Source organism: Mixophyes fleayi, chromosome 5 (assembly GCF_038048845.1).
Source record: "Mixophyes fleayi isolate aMixFle1 chromosome 5, aMixFle1.hap1, whole genome shotgun sequence".
Taxonomy (NCBI): domain Eukaryota; kingdom Metazoa; phylum Chordata; class Amphibia; order Anura; family Limnodynastidae; genus Mixophyes; species Mixophyes fleayi.
In genome coordinates this window covers 224,880,441-224,906,539 of record NC_134406.1, presented here as the reverse complement: position 1 = coordinate 224,906,539, position 26,099 = coordinate 224,880,441, and the positions used below count along the sequence as shown (strand labels likewise).

The following is a 26,099-nucleotide window of genomic DNA, read 5'->3' as shown; positions in this document are numbered from 1 at the left end:
TAAAAAAAAATAAAAATAAATAAGGAGGGGCACAATACACTTCTGTGTTGATCTTTCTTTATTGACTAATGGGGCAAAAATAATTCATATCTTATGGGGCAAAATAATTTAATTATTATATTGGGTGAGACAAATGTATGAATATATTAATAGGCAATATTATTATATTATAGGGCAATACTATTTGATTGCTAACGGGGGCCACACTTATTACAGTTGTGGGCCAGCTCTCGAGCCACATGTGAAAGATGGGAATGTAAGGTGGTCTGATGGGCATGTGTGGATGTTTGATGGCACGTGGGAGAAGTCTGATGGGCATGTGAGTGGAACGTGGGAAGATCTGGTGGCATGTGGGAGAAGTCTGATAGGCATGTAAGTGGAATGTGGGAAGATCTGGTGGCATGTGGGAGAAGTCTGATAGGCATGTAAATATTGTAAATGATGTTATATTTTTAATGTGTGGATGTATGGTATGTGTGTTTATACAGTGTATATGTTTACACACACACACATTATATATGGTAAAACTTGTCTCTTTGCTGTATCAATAACTATTTTTTGGCTCTTAATCTGGCTGGCTGCCCACCCCCGATTTAATAATTCATGCAGCATATATATTGCCCTTGATATAATCTTACATTAATCAGGCCCCTCTGATGTATGCATAAAATCATTTTGTTCTCATAAGATAATTATGTTGCCCCTTAAAAAATAATTATTCTCCTCATAATTATTAAGATTATTGTGCTTCCTCTTATACTCTAAATGCCCAGATAGCGCAAAGAGCTCTCTCGTCTCTCACAACCACTTCTTATTTCTGGAGTTTTTTCTAGCAGTTCGTTAAACTGCAGCTTGATAAATTTAACTTTTTCGATTTTTTACCATGCGACAGCTATGTCTAAAGTGGCAATTTGAAAAATGTACGGGTTTTGTGAGGGTTGTCCTTTAGTAAAACTGGCAACCCCCCCAAGCCAAACACTCCTCTAAACCACATTGTACAAAATTTACCACATGGTCACAAACAGTGTGTCACATGGGTGAACTGAGTAAGTGTGCAGGTAAGCATCATATTAGCTGTCAGTCAGTAAAGACAGATACTGTAGAATTTTCAGTATATGTCACTTTTAGAAATGTAATGGAGTATATATATATATATATATATATATATATATATATATATATATATATATATATATATATATATATATATTTTATAAAAAAATTACACTGAAAGTTGCACTGAAACACAAGAAACAAATACACAAAAAGCCTAAAACAACCCTTTGAAAACATTGACAAGGTATTTTAAGACAAAAAATGGAATAGTGCTAGATTTGTTGAGTGCAGTTACACTAAATCTGCTTTTCTTTGGAATCCAAATAAGATTCAAAATTTTATTCTCTTATCAGAAATCTACTATCTATCTATTAAAGGGAACAAAACCTATGGACCTAGTATATGGAGAACATCACTTAAAAATGGCAGAAGAAAAGACCATCTATTAACACCCTCCCCTCCTAAATCAATCACACAACACACAGGCCTATCTTGCCAGAATCCTGACAGGATTATTGTGACAAACTCTGATCGTTCAGCCACTTGCACTGAACCTCCATCTCTCTGTGGCATCATTGCAGCCTGGTGATATCCTAGTATGTGTGGGCATCATTACACCAAGAGATTTGATACTTTGAGTATTTTTTTTTTTTCATTTATATCAGACAACTTCCTCTTTTTTTGCCTCAGAGGAGGATGACAGATAATATCTCAAAGCAATTGGTGAAACACAGATTAAAAGTGCTAAAAAGAAAAATACAGAATCATAGAAAGATAACATAACATTGGCTTTTCCCTATGCATGCTGGACTTGTACTGCTTGCCAGCTAAAGTGCAGCTTGAAGTTTGATTGCTTAAGTGCTTCGTGAGTTGGAAAGAGAACCAGGGGAATTAGTACACAGAAGCTTGGACACAAGTATTGTCATTACTTACCATCAGTTACAAATGTTTTAGGTTGTGCTGTGCAGTGGATGTAATCCAGCTGTTAACAGATTGCACAGTACCTCAGTTTCTAAAATGTGTTACGTAAACAATTATCTTTGTTAAAGAGGAGATATACTTATCTCAGAATGTAGTTAAACTATTTGTATCGTTGGGGCCACAACTGCCTTTGAGAGTACACAGAACACTTTCTGACTGGATTACTGTAAAATCTGCAAGAAGAGGTCAAGATGGACACAGACACAATATATGTGCAAATCTTCTTTGTGAACCTTCCACAACTGGAGATCGCTGAAACTGGTAACAGAGTAAAATGATAGAGGGATTTCTGGTAAATATAAGGACATAGGTAAAAAAAAAAAAAAAATCAATGGATTTCCAGTAAAATAGGAAACTCCTATTGGTGGACTCTATTGTAAGATATATACGAGGCAAAAATGCCTACCCAGAGCTACTGCTAAGAGGGACCACAGGGTCATTCCACACATTGTTAAAGCAGCAACACAGAGGCGGTAGATCTCATTATTCATCTAGGGACAAATGACATGGACAGGGGCAGGATGAAAGTACAGAAGGAACCACTCAGACATGCAGCAGACTGTACTCTTGTAGGAGTAGAGAGCAGGATTCTTTGCATCCTAACTTTTAAAGTGGGTCCTGAGTAATTGGTGTAAGGAAGAAGGATTTGGGTTTGTGTTTAAAATAAAATAAATAAAAAAAATCATAAAACTACCTGCACTCAGTTTGGTTTATTACATAAACAGTTAAGAGGCTCTGAATTAGCCAAGAAGGATAATAAAAATAAAAAACTGTTCCCCACTGCATCTACAGCAAACAACGTATGCAGGAAAAGAAGAGAGGTCAATAAAACAAGACAAAAAGGAAGAATAAAGGAAGGATTAGGAAAAGCAGTAATACAAATATCCAGCCTGTGTGTACAAATGTTATGAAAGGCTATGAAATAAAATACCATAAGGGTTATTACAGAGTCAAGGTGCAATACAAATCAGGATAGGGACTTACTCTAGATGTACCCGGTTTACTTTATTTTAGGAACACAGAGGAGAAAACAGAGCTGGTAGAGTGACTCATATTAAACCAATCAAAAGCTACTTTAATACAAGGAATTGGAGATAAAGCAAAGACACTTTTTGTAAAACCTGGAAACAGTGAGAAATGTCATTCTGTCAGAGGGATCTACAGACCTTCAGGACAGGAAGAGGAATTGAGCTGAGATCTAATGGAGGACATCACCAAAATGTCACTGCAAGGAGAAGAAATATATAATGCAGCTTTTATTTCACCTGATGACTGGAGTGGATCTGCTGCAGGCACAAGCAAAAGTAAGGACATCCTTAGCTGCTTGCAGAGCGCTTATCTCAAACAACTGGTCAGGGGTGTCCACTCACACAGGAGCCATTCCTTCAGTTATCAGTCAGAGTACCACAAGGCTCAGTACGAGGTCCTCTGCTATTCTCCATCTACACAACTTCTTTTGGATAAGTAATAAGCTCCTTTGGATTTCAGTATCATCTCTATGCGGATGATACACCAATTTATCTATCCTCCTGATCGCTCACCATCTGTGTTTTCCTACGTTACGGACTGTCTTTCTGCCATTTCATCTTGGATGTCCTCTCGCCAATTTAAACTCAAACAGAGTTAATACTTCCACAAGGAAATAGAAGCTCCTTACTTTACATTTCTATTTTGGTTGACAACATAACCATAAATCCCACCGCGCAAGCTCGCTGCCTAGGTGTAATCCTTGACAAACTATCGTTTGTTCCCCACATCGACTCTATATTTATATCACGTTGCATATATCTAAAAACAATTTCCAGAATACATACATCTGACACAAGAAACTGCAAAAACTTTAATTTATGCACTCATCATCTCGTTGACTGAAAGGTAAGCAAAACAATGAGGGAGGTCAGTTGGATGCTTGTATGAGTAGGGAGAGAAATTAGTAGAGAGGTCGTCATTGGCAATACCACACCTTCAGTTCTGAAGGCCGTATCCCCGGAACATAAATTAGATTGTGAAATAAGGGACTTCTAAAACTGATCCATGGTCCACATCACAAAACTTACCAGGGAACAGAAAATCATTTTAATATGTATAGTTTGGGGCAGACAAGGTAAAATAAGGGGAGGATAAAAGCTTTCAAATATATCAAGGAGTTTAATAAAGGTACAGGAAGAGAAATATTACAGGGGAAGACAAACATTAGAACAAGAGGACATGGGCACAAATTGGAGGGTAGTGGGTATATAGGGAATTTGAAGAGCTATTCTACTGAAAGGACAATAGACAGATATTATAGCCTTTCAACAGAAGAGAACTTAATCATGCCCTGGATGGACCAAAGGCAATCCTAAATTGAAAAAAAAAAGTCTCATATAGGTACATCTAACAAATAACAATGGAAGAAGGAAGTTAGAGGTGGACTATGACATTGAAGTCACATGAATATAATAAAGTATTAAGAGATAGTGGTTGATGATTACAGTGCAAAATATATTGACAAAAAGGGTGTTTTCCAAAGCAGCAGCACACAATATGTGTATTAAATGAATGTGCCCACCTGCCTGAATGTGTTGAAACACCTGAAGAAAGGTCACTGATCTCCCCTGTGTTGCTGGACTTAGAATTCCCAAAAGAAAAGGAAATTTTAAAAATATAGCATAAAAGAAAAATCAAGCATTATGAAAAGATAAAGAAACAATACACACAAACCTTTATGATGCAGACAGTTCCTCATATACCCATTTCTCTTTCTTAAAATACTTAGATTGAAATACTCTGTGTATATGTATAAATTATTAGGCTGACATAGGTCCTATGTTTCTCATTGTACAAAGTTTTACACTGAGCAATGTTCATTATTTGTTAGTGCCCTCGTATAATCAGTTATCTTCGCTTCTGAGAGGGTAGTTATTAGGCTTACATCAGGAGGCTTGGTGTGCAGAGAGAAACCTCACAACATAGCAGCCTTATGTCATATAACTGCAATTTTGATCATTTGCCTTTTCATGTATTTGTGAATTTCACCCTTTGTTGTTTTATATAAATAAATAGTCATCGCATTTAGATTAAGTGCTCATTTCATGTAAGTTACCTCTTTTATGTAACTGCTTAAATCGGTGGACTGACATTTTCATCAAGTGTTGCAGATGGTAACGGACACATTTCTGGGACACCGCACAAGCAAGAATAATTTTCACTTAAGAAAATTAAAAAAAAGGAAACTGAACATCAGCCAGAAGAAGTGTCAGCAAAATTGTTGAAAAGTTGAACTACTTGGTGTTAAAAATATGGTTAACTCTTCTAAACTTCCCCTTCCTACCTAGATTAACCATATCTCAATATCTCTTCTACTGTTTTTCCATTGCATAAAAGGGGGAAAAAAAAGTTACAAAGAATATATATTTACAACATAAAAATAACATATTGTAATGTATATATTTATATACACTTATATACACACACGCACAGAATAAAAATGCTTAATTAGCTCATTAGCTGACCAGTGCAACTCCAGTGTCTGGGCTTATGAGATAATTTTATCAATAATTTAATAGCCATTCCATGTGGAACGCTACATTTTCTACTTATAATTCCCTTTAATTTCACATTCATGGAGCACACTTCACATGCAAACTACCTGGACATAACTCTGCAAGTCATTGTAATATTGTCCAGACTTACATAGTAACATAGTTGATGAGGTTGAAAAAAAAAAAAAAAAAAAGACACCAGTCCATCAAGTACAACCTATTTTGGATCTCCTGCGATCCCTCACTTATATTTGAAATTGATTCAGAGTAAGCAACCGCCAATCTGTTTCAATTGTGATAATCCCCCAAGACCCAATATTGCAGTCCTATTTTTACCCTATATCCACTACTATCCTTCATTTTAATGACTGGTCGTATCCCTGGATACACTTTTCTGCAAAAAAATTGTCTAACCCTTACTTAAACATATCTATTGAATCTGCCATTACAACGTTCCCTGGCAGTGAATTCCATATCTTGACTGCCCTTACTGTAAAGAACCCCTTCCTTGTTGGATGTGAAATTTCCTCTCCTCTAAACTTAAGAGGTGACCGCGTGTTCTGTGTATAGTCTTTGGGGGAAAAAGTTCCCATGAAAGTTCTCTGTATTGCCCCTTAATGTATTTGTACATGGTAATAATATCTCTTCTTACACACCTCTTTTCTAAAGTAAACATGCCTAAACTGGCAAACCTTTCCTCATAATTTAATGACTCCATACCCTATATCAATTTTGTCACCCTTCTCTGAACCCTTTCTAGTTCCAAATTATCTTTTTTAGAGTGGTGCCCTGAACTGTACTGCATATTCAAGATGAGGTCTTACCAACGATTTAGAGTGGCAAAATTACACTGTCTTCCCTTGCATCTATACCCATTTTATGCAGGCCAATACTTTACTTGCCCTTGCAGCTGCTGCTTGACATTGAGCCCTATTGCTAAGTCTACTGTCTACGAGAATTCCATAGAGTGGGTGCAGCCCGGAAAAAGTCCTGTAATCGGGAATGGGAGGATATAATGAGGGTGGATGAGAGACGCAGATCTTGTGCAGAGCGGAGTTGCCGAGTTGGGAGATATTTTGAGACGAGAGGAGATGTATGTTGGTGCAGCTTTGTTGATGGCCTTGTAGGTTAGTAAGAGTATTTTATATTGGATTCGGTAGAAAACAGGCAGCCAGTGTAGAGACATACAGAGTGATTCAACAGAGTAATAACGATTTGCAAGTAAAATCAATCTTGCTGCAGCGTGCAAAATAGATTGTAGGGGGTTTGAGTTTATTTTTGGGAAGGCCAGTAAGGAGGGAATTGCAATAGTCAATGCGGGAGATGATAAGTGCATGAATTAAGGTTTTTGCAGTGTCTTGTGTGAGATATGTGCGAATTCTAGAAATGTTTTTTAGATGTATGTAACATGACTTAGATATAGAGTCAATGCGGTGAACAAAGGATAGGTGTGAGTCAAGGGTTACACCTAGGCAGCGAGCTTGTGGGGTGGGATTTATGGTCATGTTATCAACAGAGATAGAAATGTCAGGTATGCTCTTGTTGGTGGGTGGGAATATTATTAACTCTGTTTTAGAAAGATTAAGTTTGAGATGGCGAGAGGACGTCCAGGATGATATGGCAGAAAGACAGTCAGTTACACAGGACAACACAGATGTTGAGAGATCAGGAGAGGATAGATTAATTTGGGTATCATCCGCATAGAAATGATACTGAAATACAAAGGAACTTATTAGATTTCCAAGAGAAGCGGTATAGATAGAGAACAGCAGAGGACCTAGCACTGAGCCTGGTGGTACTCCAACTGATAAAGGAAGCGGAGCAGAGGTGGCCCCAGAGAAATTAACAGTGAAAGAGCGATTAGAAAGGTAGGAAGAGAACCAGGATAGAACTGTGTCTTGAAGCCCTAGGGATTGCAGCGTTTGTATGAGAAGAGAGTGGTCAACGGTGTCAAATGCAGCCAAGAGATCCAGGAGAATTAGGAGAGAGTAATGGCGTTTAGTTTTAGCAGTGATCAGATCATTGACAACCTTAGTCAACGCAGCAGTCTCTGTGGAGTGTTGAGAACGAAAGCCAGACTGAAGAGGATCCAACAGGTTGTTTGCGGAAAGGAAGCGTGTGAGGCGAGTGTAGGTAAGTCTCTCTAGAAGCTTGGAGGGGCAGGGCAGCTGAGCGAAGGGACGGTAGTTTGAGAGAGAGTTGGGTCGAAATCTTGTTTTTTTAGAATAGGAGTAATCACTGCATGCTTGTATAGTGACGGAAAGATGCCAGTAGAGAGCGAGTGATTACAGATTTTAGTTAGAGGTGAGATGAGCACAGGAGACAGGGATCTACCAATTTGCGAGGGAATAGGATCAAGAGGACAGGAGGTAGAGTAGGAGGATAAGAAGAGACTAGAAATTTCCTCTTCATTTGTGGGTTCAAATGAAGAGAGTGTGTCTGAGGTTGGTGGGAAGGAATTGAGCCAATTGCTTGTCGAGGAAGAGGATACCAATTCTAGTCTGATCTTATCAATCTTGTCCTTGAAATAGGAAGCAAGAAACATTGGTTTAGACTTAATTCTTTTATATTTATTTCCCATAGGAATGAACTTATACTTGTTTGTTTCCAACAACATTTTAAAGACATCCCACTTTTCTTCCGTATTTTTTTCTTCAAAAACTTTGTCCCTGTTTATGCACTTTATAGACTCCTTTAGCATATTAAAATTTGCCTTTCTAAAGTATAAAAGTCCTAGTTAATTCCTTATACTGTTGCATCTGGAAACTAATTTCAAATGAGACCATATTATGATCACTATTTCCCAAGTGTTTCCTTACTGGAATATTTGATATTACGTCTACATTATTTGTTATTACTAGGTACAGTATAGTCTGCTTCCTAGTTGGTTCCTCTACTAATTGGGAAATGTAATGGTCTTTTAGCATGCTCAGATAACCTATTTCCCCTACCTGTACCACAGGACTCAGTACTCCAATCAATTCCCGGATAATTCAAATCCCACATAATTAAAATTTGACCTAGTTGTGTAACCTTTTCAATTTTCTGTAGAAGTTGGTCTTCCTGACTCATACTAATATCTGGCGGTTTATAGCATATACCTATCAGCAACTTCCCTGAACTTTTTCCTCTGCTGGATATTTCCACCCATAATGCCTCTATATTATCACCAATATTCTCGTAAATAACTTCCTGAATACTTGGTTTTAACTCTGGCATAATATAAAGACATACTCCTCCTTCCCATTTTTTCCCCCCTATCCCTCCTGAAGAGAGAATAGCCTTCCAAGTTGACTGCCCAGTCATGTGTATCATCCCACCAGGTCTCCGTAATATTTATATCATACTGCTCATTCATTGCTACTAGTTCTAACTCCCCTATTTTACCTGTCAGGCTTCTTGCATTTGCAAGCATACATTTAAGTCTATTGCCTCCCTTAGGTTGTTCATTTTGCTTTTAAAAAGGCCTCTCCTTATCGGCTATGCTTCCCGTTGCCCCCTCTCCACCCCCTTGACTCTTGTTAAATTCCTCTGTCGAAGTCAGCAAATTGGATAAAGTCATTTCAATTAAAGTCTAGCAAACTTGGTTGTCTTTGTCTGAAAAGATGCGTACGGTACGCTATGTCGTACAAGGGCACGCTACGGCGTGAAAGGGCGTACGCATCCACTGCACGTGGCAGCAACAGTAATTGGTCTTTTACCATACATTTGCACAAACACGCATACTTATAAAATAGTACACATTATTGGTAGTTGCAACACATAGTCAGTTATGTCGAAATATAGTAGTATTTATATGTTATATCAGAGTTACATGCATATTAGTGAAATACACAGAACGGGTTAAAGGAATAACATCATGAGTGGTATCATAATGAACCTTGTTACATATCCTACTGTTTGGTTCACTCTGCGAGGGAATCGCAGAGTGCATACGCAAGTTATGAATGATAGGGAATTATGAACTACTTAAGAGTAAGGAATTCTGGCGGGAAGAGCAGAGCATACCCCCTGCAGAGATGACCCCCTCCTTTGGATTCCTTAGGATGAACCAGCCAATGATTGACGACCCCTTGGACATTCCTGAGACCCGGACCAATAGATGCAAGCCATACCATCTTCATTGTATTACTGTACTTGATTGTGTATATAAGCAGCAGCTTGTGATCCAGAGTGCAGACTTCTTGTCCCCAGACTTCAGGATTGAATGACTGCACTGGATCCAGAGCGCCTGCGTTAAGTAACGGCTGTATTTACTATTACATCGCTTGAGCATATTTTTTCAACTTATTGCGAATAAATATTTGTGCGTTGGAAACACAAATCGAGGTTCGACAATCGTTATTGGTTAGCGACAATACGCACATTACACCTCCTTACTACTCTCAATGTCTATCCCATAAATACTTGCTTGCCCCTCCACCCCCAAAGCCTAGTTTAAAATCTCCAACCTTCTAACCATCCTCTCCCCTAGCACAGCAGCCCCCTCCTCATTCAGGTGCAATCCATCTCGACAATAAAGATGGCAATTGACTGAGAAATCAGCCCAGTGCTCCAAGAATCCAAAACCCTCCTTCCTACACCAATGATTTTGTCACGCATTAACCTCCCTAATCTCCCGCTGCCTCCCTGGACTAACGTATGGCACAGGTAGTATTTCCGAAAATACTACCTTGGATGTCCTTGCCTTAAGTTTGCGACCTATGTCCCTGAAATCATTCTTTAGGACACCCCTTCTTCTTTTAACTCGGTCAATGGTGCCAACATGCACCAAAACCGCCGGGTTATTGCCAGTCCCTCCCAACAATCTGTCCACCCGATCCGCAATATGCTGAGCCCGAGCACCCGGAAGACAACACACTGTTCGGCATGCACAATCCCGATAACAGATTGCCCTATCTACCTTCCTAATAATTGAGTCCCCTACCACCACAATCTGCCTGGCTTCCTTAGTAATTTTGGTCCCCTCTATGCTGGAGAGACCATTCCCCTGGTTGCTAGAGGAAGCAGTCTCACCCAACTCTACCAATTCTGAACTGCCGTCCACAGTATCTTCATTCAATCTGGCAAATCTGCTGGGATTGCTTAGCGCAGAACTGGCCTGCCTCTTCCTCCCTCTGCTACCCCTAGTAACGGTTATCCAGCTGCCTACCTGTGTCCTTGCTCCACCCTGCTCAGCTAACGCATCAACGGTGAGCTGTAAACTCTGCTCCAGGTTGGAAATCTCTCTCAATGTTGCAATGGTCTGCTTTATATCAGTTACCTGCGCTTCCAAAGAGACCAATTGCTCACATTTCTCACAGCGGTATAAACCTTGGAACAATTGGTCCAGGTGTGCATACATATGACAAGATATGCATTGAGTGAGATCATCAAGCGTGCTCCCACTCATCTTATTATGGCTAACCTAACTTCTTATAGCCTACAGTGAGAACTCAAGAGTACTAATCTTTGCTAGCCACTTATCAGATTAAACCCCTTTCTGCATTCAACTCCTTACTGGATCTAACTCCACACTTTAAACAAACAGCACTTGAAATCAAACACCAGTGGAAATCACAAGCTCATAAAAAAAATAAAAAAATATGAGGGCATCTCCGTATGCAATGCAGCTCCAGCTACCACATATAGTCTCTGACTATCCCAACTCCCAACATGGCACAACAAACAGACCCGCTACCTGCAAAAGTGCACCCAGACTGCAGAGCGTCGCCACTGGAGGAAATCTTGTTCCCATCTAGATTTCCTCCTCTATAAATTCATCCTTTCATCTTACAGCACTGCCCTTTCAATTGCCAAACAAACTTGAAATCTCTAATATCCACTCAGTCTTCTTCTAATCCACGTCGCCTCTTTGCCACCTTCAACTCACTTCTCTGCCCACCTGCACCTCCTCCTCCCTCACAGATTTTGCTAAAAACGTCAAGGAAAAAAAAAAAAAAAAAAAAAGACACCATTTGACAAGATATTTCCTCATGCCAAATATCACACACTCCTCCAACTCTACCCACCTTCACCTACACTCCCCAATCCAACCTCAATTCATGCTCTCCAGTTACTGCACTCATCTCACCCTAAAACCTGCCCCCCGACCCTATTCTCTCCCAGTTTCTCTGCTCCCTTTCCCCCATAGCAAGCCTACCTTTAGCTCACCTCTTCAACCCCCCCTCGGCATATTTCCATCCTTCCTTTAAACATGTGCTCATCTCATCATTTGTAAAGAAACCATCTCTCGATCAAGCTTCTCTCACCAACTACCACTCAATTTCTCTCCCTTCATTGTCTCCAAACTACTTGAGTGATTGGTGTAAAACTGCCTGTCTCACTTTCTCTCCTCTTACTCCATTTCTCTACTCTCTGCAATTAGACATCTGCCCCACTGAAACTGCTTTCACAAAAGTGATCAATAATCTACTTACTGCAAAGTTTAAGGGTCATTTCTACATGCTCATTATTCTGGACCTCTCTGCTGCTTCCGCCACTGTTGATCAGCATCTACTACCCACCATTCACTCCATTGGCATTCGTGACACAGTTCTCTTCTGGTTCATTTCCTACCTATCGAACTGTACCTTCAGTGTTTCTACCTCTGGCACATCCTCCTCTCCACTCTCACTATCTGTTGGGGTCCCATAAGGCTCTGTTCTTTGCCTTTTACATTACCTCTTCTCTTGGCCTCCAGTACCCCCTCTATGCTACGACACACAAATCTCTCTCTCTTCCTCTGACCTCTCCCATCTTTCTGCTATCTCCACATGGTTGCCCCAACGCTACCTAAAGCTCAACATGTCCAAAACAGAACATATTTTCTATCATGCCAGTCACCATCTCCCTTCAAATCTCCCTCACTGTCAGTAACACCACAATTTCCTTAGTCTCCAAGCCCGCTGCCTTCATGTCACACTTGACTCCACCCTTTGTTTTATTCCTCACATCCACACTCTCTCCCGGTGCTGTCCTCCAGAATCCAATTCAAATTACTCACCTTATCCTACAAAGCTGAATCTCATATCAAAAACGCTCCTCTCACACTTAGATCTACCTCTAACCTGTGCCTTATCTGGTCTCTGGCAACCACCTCGCATTCGCGCCTACAAGACTTCTCCCGTGCTGCTACCCACCTATGGAATTCCCTACCACATCCAATCAGGTTTACCCACAGCCTTCAAATCTTTAGTTTTTCGAAAACCCAACTCTTTTTTTAGAACTTGCCTTACCCCATAATACTATTCACACTAATGTACCCTCATAACTGTCCCAATCTCCACTCGCTCCTCTTGTGCTCTCTTACACTTAGAATATAAGCTCTCTAATGAGCAGGGCCTTGCATATCCCTTATTTTCATGTCAGAATTTATGTTCCTGTTTATGTATGTCCTGTTTTCCTTACTGTACGGCGCTGCATTGCACTGTGCCACCCAGCAATAACAATAACATGCAAACTCCACACAGATATGGCCCTGGTCAGGAATTGAACTAATGAATCCAGAGTTCTGAGGCAGAAACGCTAACCATTGTGCCATAGTTCTGCCTCCAATACTACTAAATCATATACTATTCCTTTTGTGATCCCTTATTCCACCTGTGGATTCTTACTTTAGGGCAACACAATAATTTTACAGCCGTTTGTACCTGGTTTTAGCAGATTGTGTATGTGCAAATTCATTATTACTATGTAGTATCATACAAACAAGTTTTTTGCTTACAGTTTGTTTACTTGGTCGATCTTTTTATTTATTTTTTTCCGAATCTACAGCGTTTCCCTACCTTAGTATCTACTATGAACTGTATTCATATTAAGGAGTTGTGAGCTTGCACCCACACTTCTATATTTCCATACAAATACCAGCCTGTTTGTCTGTAGTAGTGGCTTTGTTTCCCTATACCATAGGAAGAAGTGTAGCTCAATGATTTGTTTAGCAGATAATACCAATGCATTTGCTTAACCATCATATTCAGTTCTCCATTTCAACAATGCTCTGTGTGTAAGTTTTCTAAATTATGAATTTTACCTCTACGGGTAATGTCATATTGGTGGTTATTTAGCTGTAGATTTCCACAGAAGAAAATTACTATTTTCACAAACAATTTTTCTGTAACTTTATTTTAAGCTATAATTATATTTAAAATAATGGGCATTTCTTGTGGAGATTCTGAAGCCTGAATAGTTCTGGTGTGCTCATAAAATCCAGCTAGCGGGTGCAAAATTTGCAAAAACACTTTGTGCTGCATTGGAGGGGTGGGAATGTGTCTGACCTAGGGTTGTGAGGGCAGCACAGCGTAGCCCAAATCTAACATGCAATCTATAAATAGAACTGATCATACAGTGTGCTGCATACAAAAGCCCTGCATGGGAAAAAAACTAATTATTTGCACCCCTTGCATAGCAACGCGTTTGCCAGACTGTAAATTCTGCATGCAGACAAAATTAGCACCCAACTCTAAATTTAGATTTACATTGGTAACGACAAGCAATGCCAACAATTGTGTTCATTATTTGTAGCTATAAACAGATGTTCTGTGGGTGTTTTCCTCAAATTGGATGAAGTGACAACTTAATTATCTACTGTATAGATTCATATGTAGTCTGTTTGCCGGGTGCTCTAGATCCCTCCTGGTGGACATCATTCCCTGCCCCAGTGGAGCTTACAGTGTAAATGGTATATTACTAAACATTCTCTGTAAAGAGCTGTGTAATATGTTGATATATGGTGGTTAATAATAATAATAATAATAATAATAATAATAATAGTAATTATAATATTCCTTACACAAAGCAGACAGCAATTTCAGACAGTTTAACATAACGTGATGAGAAACAGGAAGCCAACAAACATATTGAATGTAAAAGTAAAACATCCAGTGTTGCAACTGTTACTCCATAAAGTCTATGCCCTTTAAATACACAGTGATCATGGAAAGCATACAGCACATGTATTCTGTGGCAACTACAGTCTGGCAATATGCACTTTCTAGAACCAAAAATGCAATGTGAAGACTTTTTTGGGTGTCACTTTATACAGCGAGATTCATAGCTGGACAATGACAGTACAGAAAGCAGCCTGGCCTATGTCCAGTTTAGGAAAATTAGGTGCTTAGGGATTTTTTTTTTTTCCAGCACATATGTTTAGCACTCAAAGTTAAATAAACTTCATTGTGCAGAAATAAATAACTGACCTTGTTACAGCTAAACAGAGATGAGACTTAACCTGAATCTTCCAGGACTGTTTTGGTCCAGGTATACATAACATCCACTTTGATAGCAGACATTTTTTCAATAAGAAAATGTGACGTACGAGTTTAAATTGGAGGATAACTCCCTTTACATAAAAATGTGTAGATATTTCTTATTTCTAAGTAGAGACAGCTGCCACTTCAACTTCAAATGGTTAAAAAAACACCAAACACTTATATCCTGATAAATCAACCCGACTGTGTAATTTGCCTATTAGAATGATTGTTACCATTGCTTGTAAGAAAAAGAAAACAAATCCAATTTTAATCCACCCAGTGAATTTGCCAGCTCACATGATCTTTTTCTTTGATCACTTTCATTTTTCACAGCCTGGCTACCTTCTCAGTGGCATACTCTTTTCATTATTTATGGTAAAAAAATAAATTTTGACAGTGACAGTGGGTGCTCTGTATCAACTACAGTGCAATGGATATGAAACATTCATATCTGCCCAAAAAAAAAAAAAAAAAAAAGACCCCCCCTTTACATAGGCAAACCGAGAAGGGGGGGGGGGGTGGTGTTTCCTAGTGCCTGGAAAAACCACTCCTCCAAGCCTGGGTCACTGTATAATTGAGGTGGCTGGACCCTGGCCTCTGCTTGACAAGGAGAACTGCGTGCACCTAACAGTAGTGCACGCAGCATTGCCCATGTATATTATGAGGATAGGAAGAGTTGGAGAGCAGCCAAGCGCTGTCTAAAATTATAGCCATGCCCCCATGCATGCTGGTCACACCCACTACAAATCCTGCGTTTGCCCCTGCCCTACACTCAAAGTAAATAACCCTAAAATTTTCAAGATTTTGTTTGTAATTTATCCCCTCCAATCATTTTATTAAAAGGGATTAATGTCTCTAAGCCTTCCTGTGTTCTCTTATTTATTTTTTATATACAGGATGCCCAAAAATGTCCCCCGTGTGGCCAAACAGTGAATCATAAAATGGTAAACTATGTTTTTTATGCATCTAACCCCATTTTTATGCATACCAGGTTTTTATTAGCTCTTGCTGCTACACAGCTTAAAACTGAAATCTGTTTAGGAAACTAAATGTGTTGTAGAGTTTGTGCCAAAGGTCAAAATGTAAATTTAAATGAATGGAACATATACAACATTCTGAGCATGCATACATGAACCTACATTCTGTCTAGAATGACATGAAATTTCTTACCTGTTCCACATCAGTATTACGTGGCAAGAAATAAATAATATTCTTTGTTATCTGCTGGGAAAGCTGAAAAATTTCAAATGTGGCAGAATGTTAAGGAAAATAAGAAATATTAATGTCCGGTATATAAAGCAATTGAAATGCCTACTTATTGTATTAGAATCCTGTACCAAAATTACTGGCAATAAATCATCTGTGTGGCATTATTGCACAATAAAAGTTGCAAAAACTCTGCCTATACCAATACATACACAAAAAGAAGATGGCTCACTAGTTAAAATAACCGTGATGAAATGATGCCAGAGATCACACATTCCACAAAAATCCCCTTTTCTCCTTCAGCACTAGCGGGACACAGAGGGTGGGATGTCCCTAAGCCACCTTTAACGATAGGTGGAGAAATATCTAAGAATGAACAGCTGCCCGGAGGATCATGCTACCACACAGGCGACATTATTGGTTCTGTAAAATTTTAAAACAATATGCTGGTATAACCCAGTGGCTGCTCTGCAAACCTCCGACCCATATCACATGATGTACCAAAAAAGAAAGGCCAACCTCCCTGGTCAAGAGGGAACTAGTAGCCCTAAAACAGAATAGGATCCCTCGGTTGCAATTGCGATCCAGAAGGAGATAGACTGGGAGGAGACACCCTATCCATTCCTATGGCCCTCATAAAAGGACAAACAATTCCAGAATCTTGGTTAGATCTGCACACATCATACCATGTCCAAAGCATGGGACGACCAACTCCTGGATTATGGGAAAATTCCCAAATTTAGCCCGTGGGACACTTCTCTTGTTCCAACCTGTCTTGTTTTCTTTGTAAACCATATATGGTGATCTATGGGAAAGAGTTGCCAGTTCAGAGACACACTTAGCCGAAACAATAGCTAGGAACAAAATTACAGTTGCTCTACAATTAGGGCCAAGTGTGATTTGTTAGTTTGGTGGGTATAACAAAAAATGGGTGTGAACTAAAAGGTTTTGTTTCGGTCTTAAAATAAAAAAAATCATTTTGTTCACAGCCTCTTTAAATTTACAATGTGTCAATAGGAAAGTGTTCAACCCCCTTCCCACCACAAAATAAGAATGCTATAGTGCTGGAAAAAACAAACTCAATTATTGTATTTCTAATTGGGGGATAGAATTCCAAATTCCTCTCTCAATTGTATTGATGAATGGAATGCAGGCTGCTTCTTTTTGCTTTTAAGCATTAGGAGCGTTTATTGTAACCATGAAAAACGCATCATGTCCTCTTGAAGCGTTAAACAGGGCTTCCACAGAACTGTGTTAAGTGTATCTAATTGGATGTTGAAACCTGATTACGTATAAAAGGAATTGTTTCTTTGAATAAAAAAACAAAAATAACAAAAAACAACAAAAAACCCAACCACAAATGTAGTGATGAAAAACGATTTCCTAAATCAACAAAATGGCACAAGTTCAAGGATCACGTGCAAGTCTAGGGCTGAAACTCGTGTGTAAGAGGTAGGCAGAAACTTAGTATGATAGGTCTAGTTGTAGAGTTGAAATTTGTGCGCTATATGATTTTATTTCCTTTAGCGCAATTGAAAAACATTTACAACATATAGCTGATCTGTAAAAGGATATCCATCAGGGGACATCATTGTCTTGATATCAAACGTCTCTGCGCTGGAATAGCTTGGGCCTCCCCATGGTGGGCTGAGAAACACCGCATCTGCCTTCAAATCACGAGCCACACACATGTAATCCGCACGAATGAACTCGATCCGATCTGCTACTCCGTATACCTTCGAATTGTTGTAAGCAAGATCCAATTTCACTGGGTCAATATCCACAGCAATGACTGCACAAAGAACAACAAATGCATGTTATAGTGGAAACATAATGAGGGCAGTAACATATATGGGTTACTGAGTTGCAGGGGGAGCCATAGGAATAAGTAAGTTAGTTATATATCCAAAGAGATTAAGGTAGACTGAATATCACTAAAGGCTCAGTGAGAGAAAAAGACAGTTTAGATTGCTAGAGTAGAGTAGGTAAAAGAGAAGGCCAATCCACAAGTCCTCCACAGTGAGTGCGAGACTCCAAACCGGTACAAAAAGAGAAGGACCCTTACACAGGAAAGCATAAGGATCGCCAGGACGATACTATGGAGGTTTACCTGAGCACAAAAAAGACCAACCACCCAATTTACATTAATACTATAACGCATTATGTCACTTAAGTCCTGGCCAGATGAACTATAAAAGAGTCTGATTTAGAGTTGGATGCATTCTGAAATTTAGAACATACAAATCAAAATGTTCACAAAAAAGTTTACTTACATGTATAGAGTCAAACATCTCACGATGAGCCAGACTCCAATACAGTAGTGCTTATGCCAGGCATACAAGGGTGTGTACACAGCTTAATGGCAGCGTAGTCAGTAGTAAATGCAAAAGTTGCACTGCCCGATTTGTGAATACAGTAATTTTACTAAAGTGTCATATACATAAGAGAATGTCTTGGCAGTTATTAAAACTGCTGAGGCCTAATTCAGTTGCACTCACGTGAACACACCCTTAATAGGACACTTCAGTGGAAAGTAAATAATGCAAATTAGGACATGTTTTTTTGTTGTTTTTTTTTTACATTTCCAAGAACATTTCTTGACACATTAGCATTCACTGAATTTATTCTAACACACAAAAGGAAAACACAGGGTTCAGCCCATATTCTAAAATTCAACTAATTGCTAAATCTCACTTACTTCTTCCCCTGCCTGGGGGCACCAGGTGGCTGCTCCATGCCTCCATTTATCCTGGGTCTCAGTGGTTCATTTCACAGCCGGAGCGGTGTGACACTGAGTGTGAACAAGAGGACCAACCAGGAGCTGCAGTCATGGAAATTGCAGCTTCTGATTGGTCCTTCCGCTTATCGCCATCCACTCCCCAGCCCGGGAAAAACAGCTGTATGGAGCAGACCCCACTCCCTGGGTAGGAGGACAACCAGAATAAAAACACAATATAAAAATGGAGCACATCGAGTACATGTATTTGTTACGTGTAAAATGTAGCTCCAAAAAGGACCTGTGTATTTTCCTTTCAAAGCCTGATGTAATAACAACAAGAACATTACAAATTATTATATTTCCTAAAATATTGTCAAGCAGTTTGGATTACTGGTAGAATGCCAAGTTTAGCTATATAACTATAATACCTATGTAAGTATAACTGTAATGTTCCACTTTTTCTTCTTCAAAAACTTAATTATCAATTAAGCACTTCTCCATTGTTAACCAGTAGGACAACAACCCTGAATTTGCATATATTATGTGGAGATGCAGTTACGCACAGCTTGGGGTAGACGTTTACATTTTTTTGTTTAACAAAAACCTATTAGACTACAATAGTAAGTTATGTTTCGTGGAATATTGTTCAAAAACTCAGCTTACAATGACTGAAAACAAAACAAACATCTGTGATATTTAAGATTGTGCTTCCACGTGCACATAAGTGATAGAACCCATGGCAACCAGATGCTTACTATAATCTGACTGGTTGCTATAGGTTACAGAGCAGGTCACTAGCACAAGTTCTACTACGGTTTGGCAATATGCCTACTAAATAAGGCAAAGCTTACCTTTCATTCCTGCCAAAGCAAACTGAATGGCGTTCCCACCGACACCACAGAAAGCATCCACTACGACAGCATTATCGATACAATGCCGAACGCGAACAGCGATGTGCTCTGCGATCTTCTCTGGAGTTACAGAAAACCAGCCTTCTGCAATGGATGGAATATGAATGTGCTCATTGTCAATGCAGAACAACAGGTAACGACCAATATGAAACTTTTGGTTAGTCTGTACTTTATACACGTAGCTCTGTGTTACAGAAAATAATGTAGCTAAATCAGCTACACAAATAGATAACCAGAAGCGGCTAGAGAGTGCCGTTTTTGTAATCATTATCAGCACGTATCTTTACACCCATCTTCCAGTACTCAGAGATACACATCCTGATAGTTAGACGTCCGTCAAACGCTACATGAGGCCCTTGTTATTGCCCAAATTTCACATGGGATTTAGTATGGTTGTAGTACTGCAGGAATGAGGACACTTATTGAAAGAGGACGAGTGCCAACAATAAATAAGAATGGGCAGCATAATACCACCTTATATATGTTATCATCTATTCTTGTATAAAATGCTCAGACATTCACAGATAGACAAATTTGATGTACACAGCACATCTTAAAATGACCACCCCCAGGCCGTTCTTGCCACTTGGTGCAAGCGGTGGGCCACAGAACCATGTCGTATTTGGATGAGATCCAGCAGGACTGGGGCCTGTGACTGCAGCAGGAAGGTCCCAGCACATGCAGGTCTATAGAGCTCATCTACATTTATCAGACATGTATTGTATGAATCTGGATTTATTGCATTGGACATATTGAAGGATACTGGAGGTTTTCATGGGAGTCTAGAGACTACTTCATACATCTGAGATTGACTCATTATTTCTCAGTTGGCAACGAATACAATAATTCATTATTAATATTACACAGAGCTCTGTTTATTGTAACCATTTATTTATTGGCTGCCATCATTTGAATATTCTGTGCATTATGTAATACATTGTTTTGTATTTCTTATATATAGGTACTTTCAGTGCATGTCTTGCTTTTTTTTTGGTTTATTTCATTTTAAATAGGGGAATGATACTACCCCTAATGAAGTGCCGTCGATTGATACCATGTGTTATTTTAAGTTTTGCTTTTATATTAGTGCCAGAGGTCTAGTTTTGTGCATTGTATGAATCTGTCTAAGTGCCATGCTGTGGCAGAAAAATGTATTGCAGGCAATTTCAAAATTACACATTGCAAAAGAAACTTAACCTGGCCATGAAGGTGCGTTCTGCTGATTCTGTGCGTATCGCAAGCAAAATCACTGTGCACATGCCTAGAACAGGACCATAGCAATGTTCACTGCATACACATAAGCAAAGGACACTTACTACAGTCTATGATATCTGGGAGCAAAGAGGGGTGTTCGCACGTAGTCAATGAACAGTAAGGGCTTGCCAAATTCGAGTGCACGGAGCCATGTCTGAACAAAGCTTTGGCCATCTCAAAGTTACTTCTTTTTCTGCCGGATCGCTTGCTCCCGCTATAGGGCTAATCCAAGTCCTGATCACTAGTGATGGTAGTCCTGTATGTATGCTATAACATGTGTTTGCAATCTCACAAACCCACAGTTCTAAAAGGGTAATTTGGCAACTACAGTCAGCAATTAAAGCCTGCTGTGCTTCTCCTGCACATTGCTTCAGAATAAATTACTTTCAGCAGCAACCTGTAGCACATCGGGATCATAAACAACAACTACAGCAACTACTATGGAATTTAATCCGTCGCACCATGGACCAAGAAGTACCTAAAATAACTGCCTCTCGTCTGAGTGGTAACAGTTCCTGCTACTCTCCTTCAAGGTCTGGTCACTACGCTGTCCAAGGAAGATTTGACTATAATGGTTTTATACTACATATACAGTGTTTACCCGGAAATTTGTATCAAGACTTTAGCATTTTTGTTTTTTCTACAAACTTAAAATGTTTTCCTACGATGAGACTGTCCTCAAATGAATTTATTCATTTTAATTTATTTTTTTGCCAACTACTTTCACTCTAAGTTATCCACTGATTATGTGATTTTTGTGCCAGACTATATTTGCTAGGATTTTTCATGTGATATAATCTGTTTACAGGCTCCATTTCATATTGTCATACTGTACACTTGATTATATTGTACACTGTATATTTCCTCTGGCTTCTGATTGCTTTCACCATAGGAAGCACAGATACAGATTATTGTCAAGATGCCACTTTAACGCCTTGGAATCCCGTACAATTTAGTGCTTTTGCAAATAATGGTCCATTTTAACGGGACCACAAGGGTGGCAAAATTGCCACTCCAGGGATCTTGGTATTGTTAATTACATGGGTCACCACTGCTAAAGTGGTCATCAGAATGGCACTAGCAGCCTCTGGGTGGGTGAGACATGCTGTTCCTTGCGGACAATTTATCCAGAGAGGCACCAGCCCTGTGCTGACCACCCTGGAGCTGGTTTTTACTAAAGCAGGGGGAACCAACACTTGCAGTCCAACTGGTATTTGGGAAAACAGCCAAGACTGTTGTACAGGTTAAGAATTTGGGGAAGGGGCATGCAGCATCTGGGTCCAGCTGGAGGTAACTGTCAATCACCAGCAGTTCTCAGCTGTTCAGCAGTTTGTGGGATTTTTCTGCAAGTGTCCGACCATTACCGCTGCACAGAGCACAGATGCTGTTATTTCATTAATATAATGTTACATGTAGACATGTACAATCTTCATTCATCTAGGTTGCATAGTACAAATCTCTCTAGAAAAAAATTATTGCAGATAATTTAAATTTACACTTGGGGAAAGACACGTAACATGATAGGTTTCCTTATCTAGTTCTTAAGTACTGCATGTACAAAATACAATTTTAGTTTAACACTTGATTCAACTGTACATTGGGTAAATTGCAGAATCTCTTTCTTGCAGCTATAACCATTGTAATATTATCACATATTATACACATGGGCAATATAAAACAAAATGATCACAGTATCACATATTGACCCCTTAATACATGCAAATTCTATTTGTTGTCACTCATTAACGATAATGGGAATTTGGTACTTAAAATTCTTTTTTAATCCATGGGTACAATGGAGAGCAGTGTCTCCCATTGTTTAGGACAAATTTTTTTTTCGTAAGTGCCAAAATTCCTATTTGCTCTCACATACTATGGGGGGAATTGAATACAATGGGAATGTTCCAAAGCAGTGTCTAAGGGTGGGGACGCTTCTTAATGGTGCACAGAACCTTTCAACCAAAAGAAGCATCTCTGGATGTAAAAGTGTTGAATCTATAAAACTGTGCACTGATGTCAACATGGCTTCCCTGCACAGCTGTTCAGCAGAAGAACCCGCGCCACCCAGAAAGTATCCATAGAGCAGGTAGAATGGGTGATCACATGCCAGGGAACGCGTTGATCCGCGCTAGTGGAAGACTAATTGATGATGCACTTAATCCACCTATGGATATATTGTCTAGAAGCAGGCCAGCCTCTCTTCTGCAGATCATACAGAACTAAGATATCACCTGCACGGTCTTCTGAAAGTAGATCTTCCAGGCGCACACCGAGGTGTTCCCAGCCTCGTATCTATACTGATGAAAAACTGGAACCACTATTTCCTGGTACAGGTGGAAACTGCAAACTACTTTTGGCTGGAACAAAAGTTTCATCCCGAAAACCAGGTTGAATTTCTTGAAGTTCAAGATCCACCCAAGGGATTTTAGAGGCCTGGCAATCTCCATTACATGCTTGTGAAGTAAACTGAGGAGTTTGCTTTTACCAAAAGGTCATACAGACAGGGGATCAGTGTAATCCCTCCTTTATCCACAGCAAGGCCACCATGATTGCCATGACTTAGGGGGAAGGCCCTTGGGGCACTGATCAGCTGAAAGGTAGAGCCCTGTCCTGGAAATACTGAGACTGCACCTCGAACCAGAGGAGACACAGGTGTCCCTCCCAGTTTGGCATGTGCGGGTAGAAGTCTATGGACACCGTGAACTACCCCTGCTCCGTGCTACTGATAACAGAGCTCAATGATCCCATTTTGAACAAAGATAGATGTTCAAGGACTTTAAATTTAGGACTGGTCTGAAAGACCAGTCTGGTTTGTGGACTAAGGAAAGGTTGGAGTAAAATAAAAAACAGTCCTCTTTCCTTTTCTGGGACCCAAATGATAACCCTGCAAGACAAAAGAATCTATAAGGCCTCTCTGAGGGATTGTCTTTTTGTGTGCTCTCCTGATGGACCCATATATAAAAAAATCTCTGTGGCTGAGGTCCCCTGAAATGTAGGATGTATTCCCTTGAAACAATGCTCCTAACCCAGGTGCCTAATGTTTAATCCAACCACCTGTCATAGAACAGGAGCAGGCGAGCGCCCTCCACATGGGTCACTGGGTTGGCATCTAACCCTTCACACTGTCTGCTTATCAGCGGGCTTGGAAGCTGGGCGTCTTGCTGCACAAGACTGCTTCCCTCTCCACTGGTTTCCACAGAGTCCTAAAGGTGGGGGCCCTGAAGGTTGGGCCCTGGAGAAGGCCCAACTTCTAGACTTTCCCGTGGGACTAAAAGAACTGAAAGAAAAGGGCTAACACAGCCCCCAACCCACAGCCACAGAGATAATCATGTCCAACTTCGGACAAAATAAAACCCCCCTGAAAAAGGTAAGAACATCAGATTCATTTAAGATTGCGTCAGCTTATGAGGCTCTTAACTAGAATGCGCTCCGGGCTGCCACCGCCGAGTCAGAGATTCCAGATCCAACTAGTCCGGCATCAATGGCGATCTCACCAAGATATTCTGCTGCGTCTCGGATGTATTTTGAGAGGAGAATCAATTCATACCCGACATTGCAGACCCTCCGCAAGATTGTCTATGTATCACTTCACTGCCATGCGGGCACAAGCTGAGGCCAGGGTGGGTCAAAGCGCCATCCCTGCTGCAGAAGAAAATGGATTTAAGGGTTACCCCTATCTTTCTGTCTGCTCCTGGAACAGCAATAGTGGTAGATTTGGATAGGCTGGTCGACCTTAGGAGGAGATTCCCATATGTGAGTGTCAGCACTCAGAAGAGAGTACAGAGACTGAAGCCTGCGAGAAACCTGATAACTGATCTGGGTATCCCCAGGCTTTGCAGAAAAGGTCCTCCAAATGTGGAGAATGGAAAGGTGACCACTTTATTTTTTCTCTGAAAAGAGAGAGAGTCTGAACCATAGATTCGTTCCTTTCCTGAATGCCGAACCGCCTTAACTAGGACCCGTGATGAAGACAAAAAGTCTGAAAAGCAAGTATGGCAAGTATGGGGAGCTGAGCCTCTGCGTCATACGTCGGACACAGAACCCCTGGGTCAGACTGTGCACACATAAGCATAAGCTTAGTATTACATTTATCACAAGTTAAAACTTTTGCCATCTCCCCCTGCAGGTAGGGCCTTAGATGCGTTACCCTTCCAAGACACATTTAAGTGAGGGACTGGGAGTAAACAGAGTACAGGTCAAATGCAATTATCAGCACAAGAAGTTGAAGAATGTGTAACATTAAGTTGGAGGAATACACATGCTCAAAGGGAGGGTGTGACCCCCACAGTGCGGTAAGTTATACAGAAATAGTCACTAAGATAAACGGTGAGTAACAAGTATAAGTAAACAGAAAAAAGTGCTCATAACACACACTTCACAGAAAGGGTATGAAACACTAGTAAATTAGATAATCCAGTTCTAATTAAACACTCCCAGAGGGGATGTAGTAATAATAATAATAATAATAATAATAATAATAATAAACTATCCTTAAGGTTGTAAACAGGTAGTACTTACACAAGCTCCCCTCAGGAGATGTGATATAGAAAAGGTGCAGAGACAATGTAATATGATAAGTAGGCAGAGAGAGAATAACATCTGCAACAGAGAACAGCAATTAGGCTAAGAGAGATGCCCAATGCAATCCCAGTCCCCCTAAACAAAAAACAATATAAGAGGGAGAGTAGCTTATCTAGCGGTAGACTCGCTGCGGTCACCAAAACGTGTCTGCTGCTGTGATCATTGCGGGCTTGCCAAGGGAGGGAAGCACATCAAAGGAGGAGGTGTTTGTAGATAATGAACCTCCCCCTGTAATGCACTGATAATGGAAGCCTCTGTTTAAATTTTACAGCCTCCTGAGCCTACAACAGTGCCGCACGGGGCTGCCAAACCATACCCCCCGCAAATCGTCTTCCCCAGCCCCTAACACATGGGGACAGACCGACTTGATAATAACAATGCTCCCCTCTTCCAAGGAAGGGACAGCCTTATTTCATTCACGATTCCTCTATGGCTGCCTAGTCCATCTCCCTAAGCGGTCACATCCCTGGCTTGTACCGGTGGTGGTGCCGGGACCCTTGGTCACTGCCTGTGAAGGGACCTGTACCGCTCCGGAGGCCATGTACTGTTGGAAGCGGCTGCCACTATTATGCTGCTCTCAGCGTCTGATACTTCCGAGTGCGGGAACACTGCCAGCACCATTCATACCATTAAAGAA

At 40.2% G+C, this 26,099-nt stretch overlaps 1 protein-coding gene across 4 annotated transcripts in view; it reads right to left on the bottom strand.

Annotated features, from left to right (window-relative positions):
* The window catches only part of TGS1 (trimethylguanosine synthase 1), a 52,881-nt gene that overhangs the window by 3,258 nt on the left and 23,524 nt on the right, over positions 1 to 26,099 (bottom strand). For all 4 annotated transcript variants that reach the window (XM_075213525.1, XM_075213527.1, XM_075213526.1 and 1 more), the window contains 3 exons: positions 19,568 to 19,711; positions 17,573 to 17,789; positions 15,962 to 16,040 (listed from right to left, as the gene is read on the bottom strand). In XM_075213525.1, the coding sequence (XP_075069626.1) occupies positions 15,962 to 16,040; positions 17,573 to 17,789; positions 19,568 to 19,711 (440 nt within the window). The remainder of the gene's footprint in view (positions 1 to 15,961; positions 16,041 to 17,572; positions 17,790 to 19,567; positions 19,712 to 26,099) is intronic.